Source organism: Elephas maximus, chromosome 9 (genome assembly GCF_024166365.1).
Source record: "Elephas maximus indicus isolate mEleMax1 chromosome 9, mEleMax1 primary haplotype, whole genome shotgun sequence".
NCBI classification, from domain to species: domain Eukaryota; kingdom Metazoa; phylum Chordata; class Mammalia; order Proboscidea; family Elephantidae; genus Elephas; species Elephas maximus.
The window spans coordinates 77,563,274-77,581,195 of NC_064827.1; the positions used below are offsets into that span (position 1 = coordinate 77,563,274).

The 17,922-nt window shown below is 53.8% G+C and overlaps 2 protein-coding genes across 10 annotated transcripts in view; one reads left to right on the plus strand and one right to left on the minus strand.

The window, feature by feature from the left end:
• Positions 1-8,194: 8,194 nt before the first annotated feature.
• LOC126083240 (uncharacterized) lies at positions 8,195-13,524 on the minus strand. Of its 7 annotated transcripts, none has more exons than XM_049896740.1 (5): positions 12,296-13,524; positions 10,814-10,985; positions 10,389-10,537; positions 9,776-10,222; positions 8,195-9,112 (listed from the first exon to the last, which is right to left on the minus strand). In XM_049896740.1, exons 1-5 carry the CDS (start codon positions 12,520-12,522, stop codon positions 9,070-9,072), a joined length of 1,038 nt encoding a protein of 345 aa, XP_049752697.1. In that variant the 5' UTR covers positions 12,523-13,524; the 3' UTR covers positions 8,195-9,069. The 7 variants fall into 7 exon arrangements, with proteins under 7 accessions (XP_049752697.1, XP_049752695.1, XP_049752696.1 ...); XM_049896738.1 differs by having other exon boundaries at positions 8,200-10,222; positions 12,296-12,621; positions 13,124-13,524; XM_049896739.1 differs by having other exon boundaries at positions 8,200-10,222.
• Positions 13,525-14,077: 553 nt separating this feature from the next.
• LMX1B (LIM homeobox transcription factor 1 beta) overlaps positions 14,078-17,922 on the plus strand; it is an 87,815-nt gene continuing 83,970 nt past the window's right edge. For all 3 annotated transcript variants that reach the window (XM_049896263.1, XM_049896261.1, XM_049896262.1), the window contains exons 1-2: positions 14,078-14,281; positions 15,102-15,288. In XM_049896263.1, the coding sequence (XP_049752220.1) occupies positions 14,143-14,281; positions 15,102-15,288 (326 nt within the window). In that variant the 5' untranslated portion in view covers positions 14,078-14,142. The remainder of the gene's footprint in view (positions 14,282-15,101; positions 15,289-17,922) is intronic.

Here is a 17,922-nt window from a genome sequence, read left to right on the forward strand (position 1 = left end):
TGTGAAGCAGTGCTACCAAAATGGACGGGAAAGGCCCTCTGTGCATGCATGAATTGGCATTTCAGTAGGCGGTGGGGGATCATGGGGTTTCAGTGCATGTACATTCAGCCTACAGGAACTGTCTGGGTGTGAGATGTGTGATGTTGCAGCCAGGTGGACATTGGATAAGGGCACTAGGATCTCCTGCTCATTGTTGGGCAGAGGTGCAGATAGTGCCTTGCTTAACTATGGGTTTGTCTACACAGTATCTCTTTCTTCTACTAGGAATTTCATGTAGTTGCCTTCCTGTGTTCTTCACCAGGAACGCTGCTTGCTTTGTCTCAAGATGGCCTCACTACACTAGGCTGGCTGGCCGGGCAGGTATGAGCCATAAATTTCCTCATTCATTGTTTTCATTCAGTTTCTCCTTCCATTCAGTGTTCAATCTAATTCTTCATACTTTGGTTTGATACTCAGGGTTCCAAGATTGTCAATTGTCATGGATCGAATTATGGCCCTCTCAAAATGTACTAACTTGGTTAGGCCCTGATTCCCAGTATTCTGTGGTTGTCCTCCATTTTGTGGCTGTAATTTTATGGGATTAGGGTGGGATTGTAACACCCTTACCAGGTCACCTCCCTGATCCAATGTAAACGGAATTTCTCTGGGGTGTGGCCTACACCACCTTTTATGTCTTAAGAGATAAAACGAAAGGTAAGCAAGCAGAGAACTGGGGACCTCATACCACCAAGGAAGCAGCCCTGGGAGTAGAGCGCATCCTTTGGACCCAGGGTCCCTGCACCTGAGAAGCTCCTCGACCAGGGAAGATTGAGGACAAGGACCTTCTTCCAGAGCTGACAGAGAGAGAAAGCCTTCACCTGGAGCCGACACCCTGATTTTGGACTTCTAGCCTACTTTACTGTGAGGAAAGAAATTCATCTTTGTTAAAGCCACCCACTTGTGGTATTTCTGTTACAGCAGCACCAGATGTCTAAGACATCAATTATATCTGTTTCGCTTGATTTCTCAGGTCTTTGCTATAAGGGGACAGCATGGTATGCCTAAGCTGCCATCTTCGGCCATCTCCTCTGTGTGTGCTTCTTAATATCCTTTTATTTTAAAGGAATGAACTATTCAAAAAATGGTTGAAAATCGATTTTCAAAATTGCTCCAGGACCCCAACATTGCAAAAATACAGTTTTCATTTTGCAGGGTCCCCTCAGCCTGTGTCTTTCCAGTTGTCCCCACAGTGAGCCCACTTGATGAGAAGCTAGCCTGTAGGGCTCCACTCATGGGTAACTCACCGGATGAGGCTTTGGGGGTGGAATCCTGAGAGTTCCCAGAATTCACCGGGTTATTATGATGGAGGCCAGGCTCCTGGTCACACCCTTTTATCCTCTTGCACCACATGAGATCATCACAATGCCCCCAGGAGCCGCCTCTTTGACTGTGATTAAGAGTCCCAGGGAGCAGCTTGTCCTCTCCTCACCTCTTCCATTCCCCACCCCCAAGACCCTGCTGTCTCTGTTTTCCTGGACCACTCCACCCTCCTCTAGAATCTAGCAAGCCCCAAGTCTTCATTTGCACCTTCTCCAGCATGGGTTGTGAGTCAAAGCTTTCTCCTCCCCCATTCTCAGTGCTCCTGGATAGAAGGGAAGGGGAATGTCATGTGAAGGGGCAGCAAAGGTGGGCAAAGTGTTGATCATTCAATATAAGCAATTAGACTTATCTTACAGGTTAAGACATTATTTCTTGCCTCGAGTCTTCAGCAGGTTTGCATAGGGAAGGTATATCACCACCACTGAGCCAGGATAATATGGACTATGTTATATTTCAAGAGTACTTGTCCTCACCCATCTTAGGTTACTTTATAGACCCCTTTCCATTGCTGTGACAATTAAGAGCTTTCCTAATCACTCCCTCCTAATCTTTCCTGGGTTTACCCTGAGACTGCAAGGGGCAGGGGTTGTGGGAGCAGATATTTCGATCACACCATGAAGGAGAAATATAGGTTGCTGAAAACATAGAAGCAGGAGACCTAAGGTAGTATGGGATATGAAGGAAGGCTTCTGAGAGGAGGTGATGTTTAAATTGAGACAGACAGGATGAATAGGAGTAAACCAGAAAAATGGAGTGGAAAGGGTCTTCCAGGCAAAGGGAAGAGCCTGTTCAGAGCACTGAGGTAAGAGAGAGTATGAGCTGCTTGAGAAGCTGAAATAAGGCCAAAATGCTTGGTGAGTGGTGTAGTGTGCGAAGGGGAGAGAGGTAGAAATGCAGACAGGGAAGTGGACACGGGCCAGGCCAAGTGGAGCCTTAAGAGGCCATGAGGAGGATTCTAAACTTGGAGCTTTTCCTGACCTTGGAAAAGCCTGAATTACCAAGCTCTTCCAGGGAGAATAAGTCTGCCAACCAGATTGCATGGGCTGGAGCATAGGTCGGAGGCGAAGATGCAGTGATGAGATTTTCTGGCTTTTCTATGCACTGGGAACAGTTACAGGGTTGTCCAGACCCCATAGAGCTAAACAATAAGCCCAGCTCATCACCCTTCTGAGGCCACCCAGCATCCTCAGGTGGCAGTGTAGGGCAGTGGCTACTGGCCTGGCTCTGCCACTCAGCAGCTGTGTGATCTTGTACAAGGTACTTTCCACTTCTGAGCCTCAGTTTCCTCATCTGCACTATGAGTATCAACGACAGCTACCTCAGAGGTTTGTTTGAGGATTCTATGAGATCATGGATGTCACAGGTTTCCAACAGGGCCTCGTATGGTAAGTCATCAATAAAGACTAATTTGTATTGTTGTTGTTGTTGCTATTATTATTATTACTAACGTTTGGAGTCTATCCCAACTCCCAGGCACTGCATTGCCTATTGGTTGCTGGGCTATTTCAGGAACAGACACTGCTGAGCCCCTTCGTTGAGATGCTGTACTTTTTTGCATAAATGTGCATCTTGTGCTCAGAAGAGCCCCTCCTTCCATAGAGGGTCCAGCAGGGTTGCTCCAGGGACACATTCCAGAAAGAATAACTGTGTAATATGAAACCCCAGATCTGGAAATACAACCTCTATGGGAAATTGGAGGATAAGGTCTGCTCTGCGGACTGCCCAACCTCATTCCATACAAAAAGGATATTGAAACCCAAAGGCCTTCTCACTTGGCTTCCCACCTATGGTCTCACTCCCTCCAACCTAATCTCCTCACTGAAACCAGAGGGACCTTCCTAAAATAACAAATTTGACCACAGCACTGTGTTGTTTAAGCCCTGCCTTGGCTCCCTACTGCCCTCTGGGTCAAGCCCACACTCCTCATCATGACCTGCAAAGCCCTGTGATCAGGTTTCTTCCCTTACCTGTAGCCAGATCCTAGCTCCAGTACAGCCACGCTGGCTTCCAGTGGATCAAGTTCTTTCTGCCTCAGGACCTTTGCACATCAAGTCAACCCCTGCCCTTTCTAGCAAGCCACTGCCAATTCTTCCAGATTCAAGACTCCACAGACCTTGTTGAACTTCCAAATAGTAATGGAAAGTATTATCATCCCCACTTCCCAGATGAGAAAACCAAGGCCATGAGGACCACCAAGACTCAACCCAGGCCAGACAGACTCCAGAATGCCTGAACTTCCAAGAGGAAGCAACTGGCCTCACCTCTATCACAACAGGAAAGTGGAGGAGGCTCAGATAAGAGGGCTGAGCCAAGAAGAAGAATGAGGTTAGCGTGGCACAGAGCAAAGGCATCGAAGTCCTGCTTCATGCATTCAAAACCCAGCTCAGCTACTCATATGCTTGTGGCCTAAGGCAAGACATTTGACCTCTCTGAACCTCGGTTTTCTCATCTGTAATGTGGGGCTAAATAATAATGCCTTCCTCACAGGCATGTGAGTATTCAGGAGTGACATACACAAAGCACTTGGCATGTGGTGGCTGCTCAGTGAATGGCATGATGCCGCCCTCCCTTGGTGCATCTGGAAAGGCTGCACCAGTTCAGACCAATCCTTCCCAGACTAGACTTGCACCACCCAAGGTTAGGCAGCCAAGGCCTGGGAACCATCCCTGCCCTGTTTTCTGTTTTGGGTTTTGTGTTTGCCAGCGTTTCCTTTGGAAAAAGTCCAGCTTCCTCCCTGCTGGAAGGAGGCAAGAGGGGATTGTTCACACCTGGGCCTGGATGCCCAGGGGAACCATGCAGGGAGGTGACAAGAGCTTGGGGTTTGGAGTCAAGCCAACCTGGGTTTGAATCCAGGGTTTTCCCCTTGCAATGCAGTGTGACCCCAGGCAAGTCACTACCCCTTTCTGAGGAGCTAATTTCCTCTCCCGTTTAAATGTCTCCTGACCTCTTCTTCATAGGGCACTGGATGCAGATGGAGGGACTGGGATGAGAGAAGATTTTGGATGCACTTCCAGAGTGTTCATATAGTGACTCCTTTAGGGGAGGGATTGAATATCAGGGGAAAAGCCATAGGTTGACAGCAGGAGTTACCAACACAAATGCCCCCTGGCAAACTGAATAGCTCATGTCCCATCTGGGGTCCACTACTCAGCTTCAGATTATCAATACCCTGTAGGAATGAGAATCCAAGATTTTCAGATCCTCTGATTCTTCAGGAAAAAACTCCAGATTTTCATGTAAAATCTCATGATTAAAGTATGGTGAGGAGTATATACTGTATGATTCCATTTATATAAGATTTGAAAACAGGCAGAAGTCTCTAGAGTAAAAGAAATCAGGGTAGCGGTTTCTTTAGGTAGGTAGTGCCTAGAGCAGCTTGAGGTGGAATTCTGGGGAGCCCTAAAGATTCTCTATCGATGTCGGTATTGGTGATAAAGGTGTGTCCCCTTTGTATGTTTATGCTCTGTGCACTTTTCCATATGTATATTATTTGTTTTTGCTGTAGAGCGGACCACGCAGCAGTACCACAGAAGAAAAGGCCTGGTGATCTGCTTCCATTGAGATTACAGCCAAGCATCTGGGGTCTTAAATGCTAGCAAACAGCCATCTAAGGTACATCAATTGGTCTCAGCCCACCTGGAGCAAAGGAGAAGGAAGGACACCAAAGACACAAGGTAAAGATGAGCCCAAGAGACACAAAGGGCCACATAAACCAGAGACTACATCAGCCTGAGACCTGAAGAACTAGATGGTGCCCAGCTACCACCAATGACTGCCATGACAGGGAACACAACAGAGAATCCCTGATGGAGCGGGTGAACAGTGGGATGCAGTTCTCAAATTCTTGTAGAGGGACCAGACTTGGTGGTCTGACTGAGACTGGAGGGACTGCAGAGGTCATGGTCCCTGGTCCCTTTGTTAGCCCAAGACTGGAACCATTCCCAAAGCCAACTCTTCAGGCTGGTATTGGATTGGACTATAACATGGGAAATGATACTGGTGAGGACTGAGCTTCTTGGCTCAAGCAGGCACATGATACTATGTGGGTGACTCCTGTCTGGAGGTGAGATGGGAAGGCAGAGGGGGACAGGAGCTGGTTGAATGGACCTGGGGAATACAGAATAGAGAGGAGGAGTATGCTGTCTCATTAGGGGGACAGCAGCTATGACTAAGTAGCAAGATATGTATAGGCTTTTGTATAAGAGACTGACATGATTTGTGAACTTTCACTTAAAGCACAATAAAAAATTTTTTTTAAAAAGATTTAAAAAAAAAAAAACCCCAGTGCCGTTTTTTTTTAAAGATACACCCTGAAAAAAAAAAAAAGGTTACGGCCAAGAAAACCCTATGGAGCAGTTCTACTCTGTAATACACAGGGTCGCCAGGGGTCACCATGTGTATTATATTTCAACTGAAAGGTTACTTAAGATGCTTTTAGAACAAATACTTCAAGGTTCAGTACTTGGAAGAGAGACAGTGTGGCCAAACAGAACACACATACAGGCTGCATCCTGACTCTGGGTCATCTGTTGGGGACCTGGGACAAGGACGTATGTGCTCTCAGCTCCTGACATCCAGGACTGGACTGCTTTTCACCCTTAGGGAACAGGTTGTGGTGGGCAACATTTCTTCTTCCTGAGCCACACAGGAGGAGCACAGCTCCTGCTCTGCCTTGGCTGTCTTGCTGGGAGAAGGCCGGGCAGCTACTTCTCTGTTCACCGCTGCCTCTCAGCCAGATTCTGCTAAGCTCAAATTCTTTCCTAAATGATAAAATGACCCCCACCCTCTTAAAAAATATATATCACCCTTATTCATTATTCATTTCACTTCGCCAAGAATACCCAGAGGGCAGTAATCAAAAGGCAGGTAGAGTGCAAATCAAAACCACACTGAGATACCACCTTCCACCCATTAGAATGGCAATGATTTAAAAAAAAAAAAAGTTTTTAAATGGAAAACAATAGGTGTTGTCGAGGTTGTGGAGAAACTGGAAGAAACCCTCATTCATTGCTGGTGAAAGTATAAAATGGTGCAGCCACTGTGGAAAACAGGTGGTTCCTCAAAAATTCAAACATAGGATTACCATATGACCCAGCAATCCCAATCCTAGGTATATACCCAGAAGAAGTGAAAGCAGCAATGCAAACAAAAACCTGTACATTAATGTCCACTGCAGCACTTTTCACAGTAGCCAAAATGTGGAAACAACAGAAAGGTCCATCAACAGATAATGGATAAACAAAGTGTGGTATATTCACACAATGAAATGTTACACAGCCATAAAGAGAAATGAAGTCCTGATGCATGTCACAACATGGATGAACCTTGAAAACATTACGCTGAGTGAAATAAGTCAGTACCAAAAGGACAAACACTGCAGGCTTACTTATATGAAATAAGCATGCATATAGAAACCAAAGATTATTAATGGTTACCAGGGGTGGGAAAGAGCCCTAGTGGTGCAATGGTTAAGCACTTGGCTGCTAACCTAAAGGTTGGCAGTTGAACCTACCCAGCAGTTCCACAGGAGAAAGATGTGGTCATCTGCTCCCGTAAAGCTTACCCAAAAACACAAATGAAACAAACTCACGGCTGTTAATTCCAACTCATAGTGACCCTACAGGACAGAGTAAAACTACCCCACAGGTTTTCCAAGGCTGTAAATCTTTATGGGAGCAGACCGCTACATCTTTCTCCCACCGAGCAGCTGGTGGATTCAAACCTCACACCTTTCGGTTAGCATCCAATCGCTTTAAATGCTGTACCATCAAGGCTCCTCCCATAAAGATTAACCCAACCCACCATAAAGATCACAGCCTAGGAAACCTTATGGGGCAATTCTACTCTGTCAGGTGAGGTTGCTATGAGTTGAAATAGACTGGATAGCACCTACCAATAACAACAATAACTAGGGGTGGGAGGAAGGAGGAAAAGGGAAGTTTTTGCTTAGGGGATGTTGAGTTTATGCAAATGGTGGTGGAATAACTTGGAAAATGATAGTGATAATGGTTGTGCAACATAAAGGATATAATCAATGTCACTGAATTATATATGTAGAAATTGTTGAATTGGTGAATGTTTTGTTGTGTTTATTTTTACCACATACACAAAGAAAGACAGTTTTGTTTCAATAAAAAGCTTTCCTAGAATCCAGATTTCACCAAGCCCATCTTCCAGCTCTGAGCAATCCCATGCAGCAAACTCATAGGCTGGAAAGTCAACTGGCAGCATCCCCAGTGCCCACCAACCCCAGACATCAAAGGAGTGGTGGTCAGCAGTGAAGCTGCCCCAGCTCCACCTCCTGACTCATCCTGAGAGCTTGGCTTTATTTTTCTTTTCATTCTCATTCTTTTCTTTTCCAAGGTCCAACAGAAGACACACACACACACACCTCCTACACAAAGCAGCACTAGCCAGAACAAATGTACACCAAATGCATGTATTTGCACAGACACTCATAAAAACTTTACTAGAGACCAAATAATTGCAGGAAGGGGCAAACCTCCAGCTCCTACAAGCTCCAGTGTTTTGAAGTGGATTAAAGATAAAGATCAAATAGGACTGGTAGTGGCCCCAGCACCACGCCCAGCCTCCCACCCCTCGGCCATGGACCTGTAGGGTAGAGGCCAATAAACTTTCTTGCTTTTGTGAATTTGTGTCTAATTCATATAAAATGTCTTTCTGTGAGTTATTCTTAGTGTCCTAACAGGGTTTTTATAGCTCCAAATATGGTCCTTGGCCTTCTTTTTGTTCTCCTGGCTTAGGTCTTCATTGCGGAAGCCCCTGGTTCTAGATGTGCTGCTGAAATAACCCAGCCCATCCATTTGGCAAAAAAATCTAAAGCTTCTTTGGGACAGAATTTTTATACTTTTTTTTTATTTTTATAGTTGGAATCGACTCGACGGCAACGGGTTTAACGATATATACGTACATATATGACTATACATACATGTCTATATATATGTAGGACTATACATGACAATGCACATACATAATACATATATACGTGAATGACACCCTGAGAGTCCCACGTTATCAGTTTCGATGCAATGACAGACCCAGGGCAAATGGAGAAGCCTGGAAGCTGCCCATGCTGGACATCTGGGCACTGCCTTGAGGGTCTCCTATATTCAGCCCATAGAAACCTAGATCTGAGTTTCACTTGCCCTGAAGGAAAGTGCATGGCTAAGCTCAGGATGAGTCTGCCTATTTTCCTTCAGGTCCTGGTTGGAGGAGGAGGAGCAGTTGTAAATTCCCCAAATCCAAGTATTTATCAAATATTTATAGATCTGCACATGGGGTCTCTCTGAGTTGAAAATCAACTCAATGGCACCTAACAACACCAACAGCTATGTGCTAGGCACTGTGGTGAACACTTACATTTCATTCTCTCAACAACTCCAGGGGATAGATGCTATTATTATGCCCATTGTACAGACAAATAAGCTGAGATGCAGAGAAGGCAGGACTTTCCCAAGATCCCACAGCCAGATCCTGAACCATATCTGGGTGACTTCCCAAACCTGGCTCTTGCCCACTCCTAACTACTGCCTGCCTAGCGGGAGACTTCGGCCCCTAGCTACCCAGCCAGGACATCCTCCCTCTCTGATGATGGCAGCTGATGGCAGCCTTTTGCTTTGAGGGAGCCAGATGTCCTGACCCTGAATTCCGTGACTGATGATCCAAACCTTGTGCTGAAAAGTCGTGGATCTATGGCCAGAGACCCCACCTGCTGGTTGAGGCTGAGGCTGGGCTGGAGGAAGGACAGAGGGCATTTGCTGAGTTTTCTCCCACACAGGCACACACTAGCACACAGCCTCAGAGCCACACACACACACTCACCAGCAAACTACCTGAAATCCTGTCCCCTGCCACCCCTCTCCCATCAGCCTAGAAAATCCCAGATGACAGAGCGAGAACCAGGTCCCAGCCCTTAGTCGGAGAGACCCCAGCGAGGACCCCTCCCCAGTCACTCCTCTCTCTGGGCCCTCCCCCTCTTCAGAGTAGCTGTGAGCTCTCCCCAGGGAGAGGAACACAAACATTTTTCACTGGGCTGTGGGAAGGTGGCCATGTAACTGCATGATTGTCTCACACTTCCATCTCTCCTCTAAGGGAAGGGGCCTGACGGTTTCACCCATGTGTCCTGGGGTTAAGCCCCGCTGGGGTGGGCAGAAGGGAGCGCATGGTCACGGTTGATTCCGGAGTCCCTGACTCTGAGCCTTTGCCAAAGCTGCCTCTGAGCGTCCCCAGTCCCTTCCGGAGCCTGCATGGTCCTCCCAGGTCCCCGACCACGGACAGCAGCCCCCAGCCAGGCCACAGCTCGAAGCTGCACTGGGTCAGTCTGGCCGCTTCCGGTGGATCCGAGCGAGGATCGCAACTTTGCGGGTCAGTGGCGCCGGCATCGCGTGGGACGGACCTGAGGGCTCTGGCGGTCTCGGCTCCGGGGCAGAGTCGATCCACGCAGCAATTCGTTAGCGACCTCTGGCTCCACTGAACCGAGCAGGGAAGTGCCCTGTGTTCCACCCCCGCCCCGGATCCGCGCCTCCTGCTGGGGTTGGGAGCCAGGGAGGGGGCCCCAGTGTATCTGCTCTGGTCAGAAGCACAAAACGGTCCAGATCGACCCGGGGTAGGACGGACAGGGTTTGGGGAGGGGAGTTCATAGGGCTGTGATCGTGGAGGGTGGACAGCACGCGGGGAGGGAGGCTGGGGTGCAAGCCCTAAGCGGAGGAGAAAGGGGAGGCTAAAGCAGGGCTCAGTAGAGGAGGGGGCATACGAACGACTTTGGAGGAACAGAGATCCCTGCCCTGGAGCTTCCTTCTCCCTTCTTGCTTCTACCCGAGCGGTTCCGAACCATCGCGTCAGTCTTTCCTCAGGTGGAGAAAATCCGAAGCTATTTCTGCCGCTTAAGTCCGAGCAGGAGACGACCCGGGATTCGGCGGAGCGCACCAGTGCGGGCGGCCGCCCGGCGTCCTGAATCCGGACTAGGCCAGGGGACCGCCTGGGAGCAGGGGAGCGCGCAGAGGGCTTACCCGATGGTGCCCAGCTGCGATCCCGCCAAGCAAGGTGTCACTCGCCGCCTGCACGCAGAACCAGCTCCCGACCTCGGCCCCTGTTCCTCCGTCCAGCCCTCACTGCTCCAGAAGGCGAAGAATTCGGGAATGCGAGAGCTCTGTTTGTGCTAGGGAGAGACCCGGGGCCTCTGAGCGTCTGCGTGCAAGGACCCGGGATAGGCCGACTCAGCTAGCAGGACAGGATCCGGGGAAATGGAGCAACGTGCAGGGGCAGGCAGCAGGACCAACCGGGTGACCCGAAGGTAAGGGTGGGGGATGGCGATGAATGGACGCTAAGCAGCGAAGACCCAGAGAGGGGACTCGAAGTTTGTGAACTGAGCAGCCCCACCCCAAACGAGGGAGGGAAACCAGCCCTAGCGTCCGCGGAAGGACTGCGTCGGCACCTCCGGCACCTCGGCAGTCGCGGGCGGCTCTGAGCCGGACGTTCGCCCTCGTGGTGCTGGTCGTGACGGGAGACCAGCGGGGGCCGACGGCGCGTCCTCCTGCCCTGAGACCTGGCCTCCGGTCGGGCCCGGGAACATGATTCTGGGCACAGTCCGCGGTCCATACTCTGCCCTAGAGCCAGCCCGAGGGTCAAAGAAGTCTGAGGGTCAGGCCAGAGGGGCCCTCATTCAACCCAGGATGAGACGAGGGTGGTAAGGGGAGGGATTGAGAAACAGGGGAAAAGAGGAAAAGCTGCACTGCGCCAGGAGTTGGGGGCCTGGGTTTAGTCTACAGGGCCAGTATCGGGAAAGATTCCCAAGTGCGCCCTAGGGGAGAGGGCGAGGGTCTTGGCTTGGAACCAGGACCCTCTCACCTACACGCAGTCGCCCGCCAGCTTATGCAGGTACGCAGCGCGGCCAGCAGAGGGCAGAATACGCCCGGTCCGTCCGCGGGCCCAGAGCCTGGCTCCGAGCCTCCCCCGCTCTGCCCGCCCGACCTTGGCCCGCCGGGTCTCTGCCGGTAATTGCGGCGCCCCGACCCCAGATGCCCAAAGAAGGTGGCCCAGGCCTAGTCCCCACCTTGGGGGCTCAAGGCCTAGGACTTCCAGGCCTGGACTAGGAAGGAAGGCCAAGGACGTGTGAGAGAAACTCCACATACCCTCATCTACACACAAAGACACGGGAGAACTACACAGAGACACAAAGCCACCAAAAAAAAAAAAAAAAAACTCTCGGAGACACGCGAACACAGAGAATCATTGAAAAACTGGGAAATAAACGCGCAGACACACAAAGGTGACACGGAAAGACATACATATAGAAAAGGATCTCAGGCACAATAGAGAGGCTGAGAGACACACAAAGACTGATACACCCACAAAGAGAGTGGCACAGACACACAAGGACACGCACACACAAAGACATATAAAAACACAGACGATACAGACGTATGCAAGGATCCGCAGATTCATACCCAGATACCTACACAAGAAGGCAGAGGAATCAGACACCGATTCGCGGAGACACACACTGGGAACCCAGAAAGTCGCAGACACAAAAATAGTACGTGAGGCACAGAGACGCTAGTCACACGAACGCGAGAGCCTTGGAGGCGGGAGCACCGACACGCACAGCCACACACAGATACCCACCGGCACACACACCTAGGTACTGGGGAGTGAAGGGAGACTCTAATCCCCCATAATGCCGGGCCCCTCAGCGGGGCCCCGCAGCACAGGGGACCACTTCTGACCCAGGCTCCCGCAGGCTTCAAATCCGATCCGCCCTCTCGCCTCCAGTGGGGTCAGGGGACCCGCCCCCCATGCCCTCCGCCCCCGCCCGGTGCCGCGCCGCTGCTCTGCTCCGGGAGGGGCCGGGGCCGCCCCGCAGAGGCTCGAAGGATCGGTCCACGCCGGCCCGGAGGCAACATCCCCCTTACCCTACCCCGTCTCCGGCTCTGTGGCGAGCCGTGCCTCCGTGAGGCCCCCGCGGCTGCAGACGCAGCGGGCCCGGGAGCTGTGGTCTGCGGCCCGACACGGAGAGCCGGACGTTGCCTTTGGCACCAGGAGCCGTTGCCAGGCCCGGTGGGTGTCAGGCCCGGCTGGCGCGGGAGTTGGCCGCTCCGCCTCGCGTTCCTCTCGCTTTTGGTGGCTGAGGCTCACTTTGCCCATGCTGACTTGGGTGCTGCCCCTGCCCAGAGCGGCCTATCGACCCCTGACCAGATCTCTCATCTGCCAGAGGGCGCCGATCTCAGCGGCCAATCCAGTTTCCTGCGTGCGGCCGAACACAGGGCGTCCCGGGCCTTTAGCCCCGGACCCTGGGGCCACCACCGCCTACCCGCGCCCATCACTCCAAACCCTGCGAGGCCTAACTTTCACCCACTGCCCCCATCCCAGTCTCCTGCCCGGGAGCTCCTCTGCCTGCCCCAGTCGTTCTCCGAACTGTCTGTCATCTGAACTTGGGCCTGGCCCTTCTCCCCCGCAAAATGTCCCCCTATTTTCGATCCTGAGGCCCCAAACCCCGCTTCGGCTCACCCTCTACCCAATCTCTGTCAGACCTAAAGCTTTCCCAGGCCCCTTCACCCTAAACCCGGGGCCCAAGTCCCCTCTCCCTGGACAGGGCCTCCTTTAGTGAGTCCCGCCCGGACAAGAGCCTCCCCTCTTGCGGGCCCCTCGACCCTCTGTTCCCGGAGCCAGCCCTCTCTGCGGAGCAAGTCGACCCCGGGCAGTCGCCGCCGCCCCGAGGACACCAACTTGATCCCGTGCGACCTACCTCGGCCGACAGTCGGGGTCCCCGGGCGGGCACTCCCGGCCGGCGCAGTTCCCTGACGGAGTCGTTGGGCTCTCAGCAGTCCATGTAGTCTGGCCCGGCTCAGCGCCGCTCCTTTTATCGCTGGATCTTTACAAAATATTAATAATAAAGAAGGCAAGAGAGAAAAAGGAAAGCCTTCGTTCCCCAACTCCCAAATCAATTTTTCCAGGGGGGTGGGACAGAGGGATTTGTTTCGAAGGCGACTCAAACTTCTGCGAGGGGCCAACGGGGCGTCGGGACTGGCTGGGGCGCGGGGGCTAGTTCTCCCGGCCGGGCCCGGCGCGGGGCGCTGGCTGGGGGCGCGGGGAATCCTCCCGCGGGGGGGCGGCGACGGCACTATTTGACGTGGAGCTGCCGGCTCATCCCGGCGCAGGGATACGAGGCGCACCAATGAGTTCAAATGTCAGGAAGTTTGAGGAGGGGTGAGGCGGCTCCCGGCTGGAGTATCCTTCCGCCGCCAGCCCCGGCTCTAAACGGAGCGACTCGTCGGACGCACCATGGCACTGGAGTAGTGCAGGGAGCGCGCCCGGAGCCCCGCGGCCCGCTGCGCCCCGCCCGGGACCCCGCTGCGCCGCCCGCGCCCCCCCAGCCCGCGGGGCCACCCCTGCACCCCCGCCCCCTCCCCCGCCCGCCGTCGCCGCCACCGCCACCGCCGCGGCCGCCTCCTCCCCGCGGCTCGGTCCGCCGCCGCCGCCGCAACCGGGCTCCGGGACTGACAAGCAGGTGACAGAGGAGCCGGCGCGCGTGGCTGCAAGTGCCCGGGAGAGCGCGGCGCGGGCTGCAGCCGCCCCGGCCCGCCCGCACGACGCCGGGGCCCGGGGCCAGGGCGCTGCTACACGCTCGCTGGGGGCAGCCGGCGGCCCCAGCAGCAGCCCCAAAGCCCCGCCGGGGCCGCGCCTCCCCGGCTCCCGGGCCGCGGCGGGGCGAGCGGGCGGGCGGGCGCAGCCCGGCCAGCGGGTCCGCAGCGCGCCCTGCGCCCCATGGATATAGCAACAGGTCCCGAATCGCTGGAGAGGTGCTTCCCCCGCGGGCAAACGGACTGCGCCAAGATGTTGGACGGCATCAAAATGGAGGAGCACGCCCTGCGCCCCGGGCCCGCCACTCTAGGGGTGCTGCTGGGTGAGTGCGGAGCCGGGCCACCAGAATGGTCATGGGCAGGGGACAGGGGCGTCATCTCGCGGTGGATACACGCATGTGGACCCACGGATAAAGGATATGGGTTTGCAGGGCATGAGGATGGAGGAGAACATAGAAACAGAACTCTTGGGGTGATCACCAGAGGGACAACAGGCAGCCTAGACAAGCAGAGATGTCCAGGGATACCAGCCAGGAGGAGGGAGGACGCGACAGCTCCAGCTGCCACCCACCATCCTCAGTGGGCCTAGGTTCTAGAGCTACAACTCCAAGCGCGTGTAGGAGGCGGGTCATAGGGTTGATGGAAGACCAAGCCTTCACTTTGGCGAGCGTGGGAGAGATGTCAGGTCACCTAGGGAAGGAGGGGGGCTTCTGAGAGAAAAATGTCCCTTGGGACACCCAAACCAAAGATTTTGGGGAGATGGGGGACAGCAGATCAGGAACGCCACCGTAGGGTGTGTCAACCAGTGGGCACCCCAGCCCCACCTCGCCTCTCTCGGTCCCAGTTGGCGACCCCGCGCCGTGCTCGCTCTCATTTGTATTGAGAACCTCCAGAGAAGGAGAGAGGGCAGTGCCTAGGCAAGCCTTGCGGCCCGCGGCCTCTCCCCTCTGGAGCCTGAGACTGAGACGAACTAACCGGGGCTGCCCAGCCCCTGGCGCGGCGGCGGGGGAGCGCGGGCGGCGCTCCCGGGCTGCCCTCGCCTTCGGAGCCCGGGCTGTGGGCACCGCACCACCGAGACGCCGGGGCCGGGGCGGGCCGGACCGGGAGGCGCTGACGACCCGGCTCTCGCCCTGTGCGCTGCAGGCTCCGACTGCCCGCATCCCGCCGTCTGCGAGGGCTGCCAGCGGCCCATCTCCGACCGCTTCCTGATGCGAGTCAACGAGTCGTCCTGGCACGAGGAGTGTTTGCAGTGCGCGGCGTGTCAGCAAGCCCTCACCACCAGCTGCTACTTCCGGGATCGGAAACTGTACTGCAAACAAGACTACCAACAGTAAGCGCCTCTCCTCCTTCCCCGCCGCGGCCCGGCACTTGAGCCCGACCACCCCCCCTGCCTGGCCCGGCCGGGCCTGGCCCGCCTGGTCGCCTGCTCTTCTAGCCGCTGGGCCCAGCCGCTCCGCGGGCTGCGCGTGTCGGGGCTGAGGCGTACCTTTCCAGTCCTGCCCGTGCTAGTGGGGTGGCCGGGAGCCTCCAGTCAGGTTCCTAGGTCCCATCCATTGGCCTGAAAACCTACAGTGGACCGCTGAGTTGGGGCGCAGGACAAGGCCCTGGGCCAAGCGGGGGATGATACAGCAGTCCTGGGCCAGGATTTGAGGCCACTAAGGCCGGAATTGGGGACCAAGAATTGATTTCCAAACGAAAACAGGGCCTTTTAGGGAGCCAGGCCCTGGCTGTGTGCTTCCCCAGCTGAAGGGCTGGTTCCTATGGGCTTGAGATTCCTGCAGCAGGAGGGTAGAGTGGAGAGTGTGTGTGTGTGTGTGTGTGTGTGCGCGCGCGCGCGCGCGGGAGCGCGCACGCTGAACTGGCCTGAGCTGTGGGGAAGACCCCTGTCCCACCAGCCTTCCTGACGCACTTTTAGTCCCTGATGGTGAGAAAACAGTATATGGGAAGAGAGAAGAGTATCCATTCCCTTCAAACTGTTCCATGTGGAAATTTTACACTTGTAATTTTCATTGTCTGGAGGAGCCCAAAAAAGAGTATAGGAAAAGGACCTCAAAAGACATCACGCTGCATTCTGAGGCTTCCATGGGGTGGAGAACCGTGTCAGCCTTCCCTAGCAGGCCTCCTATCTTACAGTGAGGAGTGTTGGGGGGTTGGGAGTGGCCAGATCTGCCTTGGTACAACCCAGGCCTCAGGGTTGAGTCCAGACAGTGTGGGTCGTGCCCTACTTGCTGAATTTTGTTTTTAGTTGCGACTATGGGTTTGTATGGCAGGGGACTGGAGAACAGAAAAAAACATAGGTCGTGGCTTTTGCTATTGACCTGCTGGGTTTTGTGGCTGGCAGTGCAATTGAGAGGAAGGTAGTAAGGAGCAATGGCCGAAAGAGGGGTGTAGGGATCCTCAGAGTGACAATACAGAGACGAGTGGGTACCTGTGAGAACTTTTAAGTGTAGCCCTGAAAATCCACTTCGATAGGGCTGCAGGGTAGGCAAACTGCTCAGGAGTTTCAGGGCTTAGAGGGAGTGGTGTGTGCCCAAGCCTCTGGGGAAAGGCTAGACTGCTGGCGCCTAGTGGTGAGTGCAGCCTACCTGCTTGGCCCAGGGACTATTCACAAACCCAGGGCCTGGTGGAAAGTGGAGCAACCACGGTGCTCCATCTCCACCTCCCCAGCTGCTTGGTTAAGGCCTAGGAATAGTGGGACTGCAGGTAGAAGCCCTAGAGAAGGCACTGGGTTCTGCTCAGAAAGTCTCACTGAGTCCTGTGGTAGAGCCTAGCCTGGCTGTGCTCCCCTGATCTGGGGGCCTAGCAAGAACTGGGGGCAGGAGCTGCATTGGGGGCCTTGCTTTTCCTACTGGCTGGAGGCTTTGGGGGTAGAAATGAGGGTCCATTTCAGAAGGTTTTTTTTTTTTTTTTCAGAGGGTTAGGTCTTTTGCTGGTCCTAGACCCCAGCTGAGGCCTCCCCTCTGCCTGGAGCACCCCACATTTAGGCATGGTACCATTGGTCGGGGTTTGTGCTGTGTCCGGGACTGATATGATTCAAGTTCCAGGAGAGAGGTTGAGGCCGCCGGTCAGCTCGGCTGCAGCCTGCCATAAAAAAAAAAAAAAAAAGCCATAGAGCACCAAAAATAAAATGGGGAAAATATTTTGGAGTAGAAGGGGTTGGGGGCTTTGAGCAGGCACAGGGAGCTCCCCCTCAAAGGACCACTAACCCCCACTCACCCTTGCCCTGCTCTGCTTATCGGACCCTGAGCGAGGATCTGTTGGTGCCACTTCCCACCCAGCTCTGCCACCCCCCTTGAGGACTCAACACATGGGAGCAGGAGGCCACAGGAACTGGAATTGGGTCTCAGACTTATTTGTGCAGTTAAAAAAAAATTTTTTTTAACGTGTTGAAAGACTCTTTCCAACCCCTTGTATACATTTTCCGCCCTGTAGTCATTTATGAAGCTTCTCTTTAACTTGGGAAAAGATGCCCCCTGGTTCTGCGAGGCACAGAACCATAAAATCACAGAATTTGAGCTGGATGTTGCCTTAGAGATGAGCTGGCCAACCCCCTCATTTTACAAAACAATTAAACACTTGCGACTGCTTTGTGGAAAGTATATTTGTTTTTAAAAGAATAAGGAAAGAAAGTCGCCTAAGAGTCTGCTTTTCAGTGCAGGCAGGGTGTGTTTTCAAGAGAATTTTGGCGAAGGACAAATCCCAGTGTGCTGACTTTGGGTCCTTCGGGACTTAAGCCTCCAGGCGGGCATTATTCTGGTGGCTCACATCCTCTCTTCCTGCCTCACCCCCTCTTTCCTCGAATAACGCCAATTAGGTATCTGCACCAGGCGGGTCTGGCCGGGCCTGCGTGGGGGGGTGGGGGGGTTGTTACCAAGACAATCCGGGGACCCTGGCAGTCTCACACCGCCCTTTTGCTGGGACAGCCAGCGCAGCGAGGCAGGCAGGAGCTGACTGGGAGGCAATG

What these genes read in the sequence shown, in the direction of transcription:
- LOC126083240 (XM_049896738.1), bottom strand. Translation starts at nt 12,522, where the DNA reads ATGGGCAAAGTGAGCCTCAGCCACCAAAAGCGAGAGGAACGCGAGGCG. An exon ending in CGACTGCCGAGGTGCCGGAG is followed by an intron (nt 10,538 to 10,813) that starts GTGCCGACGCAG and finishes GTCTCTCCCTAG; the next exon opens with CACAAACAGAGCTCTCGCAT. An exon ending in TCGCAGCTGGGCACCATCGG is followed by an intron (nt 10,223 to 10,388) that starts GTAAGCCCTCTG and finishes ACCTGAGGAAAG; the next exon opens with ACTGACGCGATGGTTCGGAA.